This window comes from Phalaenopsis equestris, unplaced genomic scaffold, assembly GCF_001263595.1.
Source record: "Phalaenopsis equestris unplaced genomic scaffold, ASM126359v1 Scaffold224894, whole genome shotgun sequence".
NCBI lineage: Eukaryota > Viridiplantae > Streptophyta > Magnoliopsida > Asparagales > Orchidaceae > Phalaenopsis > Phalaenopsis equestris.
In genome coordinates this window covers 1-2,700 of record NW_018242963.1, presented here as the reverse complement: position 1 = coordinate 2,700, position 2,700 = coordinate 1, and the positions used below count along the sequence as shown (strand labels likewise).

The 2,700-nt window shown below is 37.3% G+C and overlaps 1 protein-coding gene across 1 annotated transcript; it reads right to left on the bottom strand.

Annotated features, from left to right (window-relative positions):
• Positions 1 to 1,532: 1,532 nt before the first annotated feature.
• LOC110037777 (putative gamma-glutamylcyclotransferase At3g02910) lies at positions 1,533 to 2,482 on the bottom strand. Its single transcript, XM_020742483.1, has one exon. The coding sequence runs from the start codon at positions 2,299 to 2,301 to the stop codon at positions 1,756 to 1,758; it is 546 nt and encodes a 181-aa protein (XP_020598142.1). The 5' UTR covers positions 2,302 to 2,482; the 3' UTR covers positions 1,533 to 1,755.
• Positions 2,483 to 2,700: the final 218 nt, after the last annotated feature.

The window sequence follows — 2,700 nt, the reverse complement described above, 5'->3', positions numbered from 1 at the left end:
TATGACTGCATTTTTTCAGATGACATTAGAAAAAAATATTCTTGATCTTTTTTATGATGATTCGTTATTACATGTATTTTTAATATTTTGTGACACATTTTTTTGTAAATGTGACTGATGAAAAGATAAAAGGCTTTTATCACTTTGTGATAGTAGTATCTTAAGTTTATTTTTTTATTTTTATTGTAGTTAAGGGAATCAGCCTGAATGTGGCGAATGTCAATTGGGAATTGAATTTAATTTTCCTACATACTAAGTCATCTCATGATCCGAAAGGCTAATCAGAACATGTTATTGAATTTCAATGGGTGAGTGTGATTATAGAGAGTTTAGGACTAGTGTAATATGCTATCACCCGACTCAAGTCTTACACAAGCCATGTCTCAGTCCCTCAATTAAGTTGTCACTTTATATAGACTACATCTTATGTCAGGCATATTAGACAAATTTTATCGTAGTCTCCATGTGAGTAACTTTTTAAGAAGAGAATGGGGTGATTCATACGCTACCCATCATGGATCTGGTCGCTGATGGCTATAAAATATCCCTCCAAAGCTTGACCCATTCTGAGCTAAGAGAGATGGGTTTATATGATGCATAGGCATTGTGGGTCGGATCTTGTGTGATTTACAAATCAAGTTTTTGTTCTTTGTTGTTTGATATTTAGGAGATTTTGCCAATTAAACATTTTTTCCTTACTTTAGATTATTTAGGAGAATATTATCGATCATAAGTTCCATCACTGGTTTTGTTGCTCAAATAGAATCATTACTAACCGGTAGATTTGAGTTTCTTGAGCGTCAGCCAGATTTTAAAGATCCATTGCGTAGACTTCTCGAGTTTTTTGAGTGATGGTTAAGCCTGAAATCTCAAATTTGGTTAGAGAAAAATTTCATAAATTTAAGCAAGTAAACATAAATTAAAGTGATATGACTGGTTGGATCTAATCATTTTTTAAAGGATCAGGAATCCTAAATTTTGAATTATCTTGGTGGCCCAGCCTTACGAATTTGTATATCTATCAAACCAACACTATCAAAGTACTGGAAGTCACATTCCCTTTTCATTTTGGGGTTGCTAATCTCTATTCCGGGTCAGTGCTTCTTGGATGACCCTGCACCCAAAAATGGTGTAACAATAAACCTCGAAGATGATGCGAGATGGTACATCAAAGACAATGTATTAATGCACCTCAGATACATTGTAAATCCCCATAATAAATAAAACTAAATACCCTTCTCCAGATTCTTTGCAGCCTACCACTACAATGTACGTGCCAACTACAACCTCCATATATGTAATATTAATTTAATTTGATTAAAAACAACGAATATATCCAATTAATTTAATTTAATTTGATTCTCAGCATGGGTTAAGAGTTTGATTAAAAACAAATTTCAAGAATTACATATCTTATATATGTAATATTAATTTAATTTCGAATTTTTTTTACCATTTATAAAACAACGAATAATGAGATTTTAAAAAAGTAAAACTTTGAAATGCATTGCTCAAATCGAACCAAATCATTCAAATTTATTTCGTTGTTCAATTTTCAAATTTAATCTAGGAACAAGAGTTGTTTCTAGATTACATCACAAATTGGTTCATCAAAAACAAAACTTATTCTGAAGCAGGAGAAATCCGTAAATACATTAATGGAGTGGGGTGGACGGCAAAAAAAAGACTTCTGCAAAAACCTCCCTCCGACTGGAAAGAAAAAATCGCCCTAGAATCCTCATCCTCCCAATTTAACTAATCCATGGTTGAGGAGACGAAGATCCGAATCTGATCAAGGAATGTGATGTCCTGTGGCCTATCCTTCCGCTTAACGTACCCAACCGCTTCATCGGAAGAATAAGCGCAGATCCCCTTTTCCCCATTCCTCCTCCACATCTTCTCACCAAAGCTCTGATGTGCGAAGTAAGCTTCCGCCTCCACCACCAATCCCTCCTCACCTCCTTCCTCGCCGCCGATCGGCAGGCGAACGGTGATCGGGAGTCTCTCGTAGTGACCGCGGGAGATTCCCTCAAGCTCGTCAACGAGAGCGATCGCACGGCGGGAGACAGCGTAGAGTTCACCACTGACGAGCTCACCGGCGCCGGGAATGTTGATGAGGAAGGGGACGCGGTAAGGGCCGCATACAAGGGGGTATCGATCGGCAGTGAGAGCGATGCCGAGGAAGGCAGCATCGCCGGCGAGGATCATGTCCTGGATCAGCCTGTGGTTATAGAATCCTTGTTTTAACGTACCGTAGGTGAAGATTACTGCTTGATCGTTGTCCGCTGTTGCTGCCCCCATGCTTGGTATCTTTCTTAGAATGGATGCGAGAGGTTTGGTCTTTGTGGGTTAGGGCTTGGTAGGAGATGGGAGGGATGATAAGCTGGAGAAGGAGCGAAGAACTGACGTAGGGGTCCTTAGATTTGTCGCGAAAGACGTTTAAGGTGTGGCTGGTAATGCGTCCATTTTTGTCTTTTGGCTTCCAATCGATTTTAGGGCCATCTTATGAATTGATGAGTTTTTTGAGGTGGTGAAAACCGGATGACATAAATAATTAATTAATGATATATTACATGTAAATATTAATTAAAAAGTAAACAAAATTATTTTATAAAACATAAAACACGCATAGAAATAAATTCAATAAATTTAATTATAAAATTTTTTAATATTGAATGACTAATCTCATAGTTGTAGCAA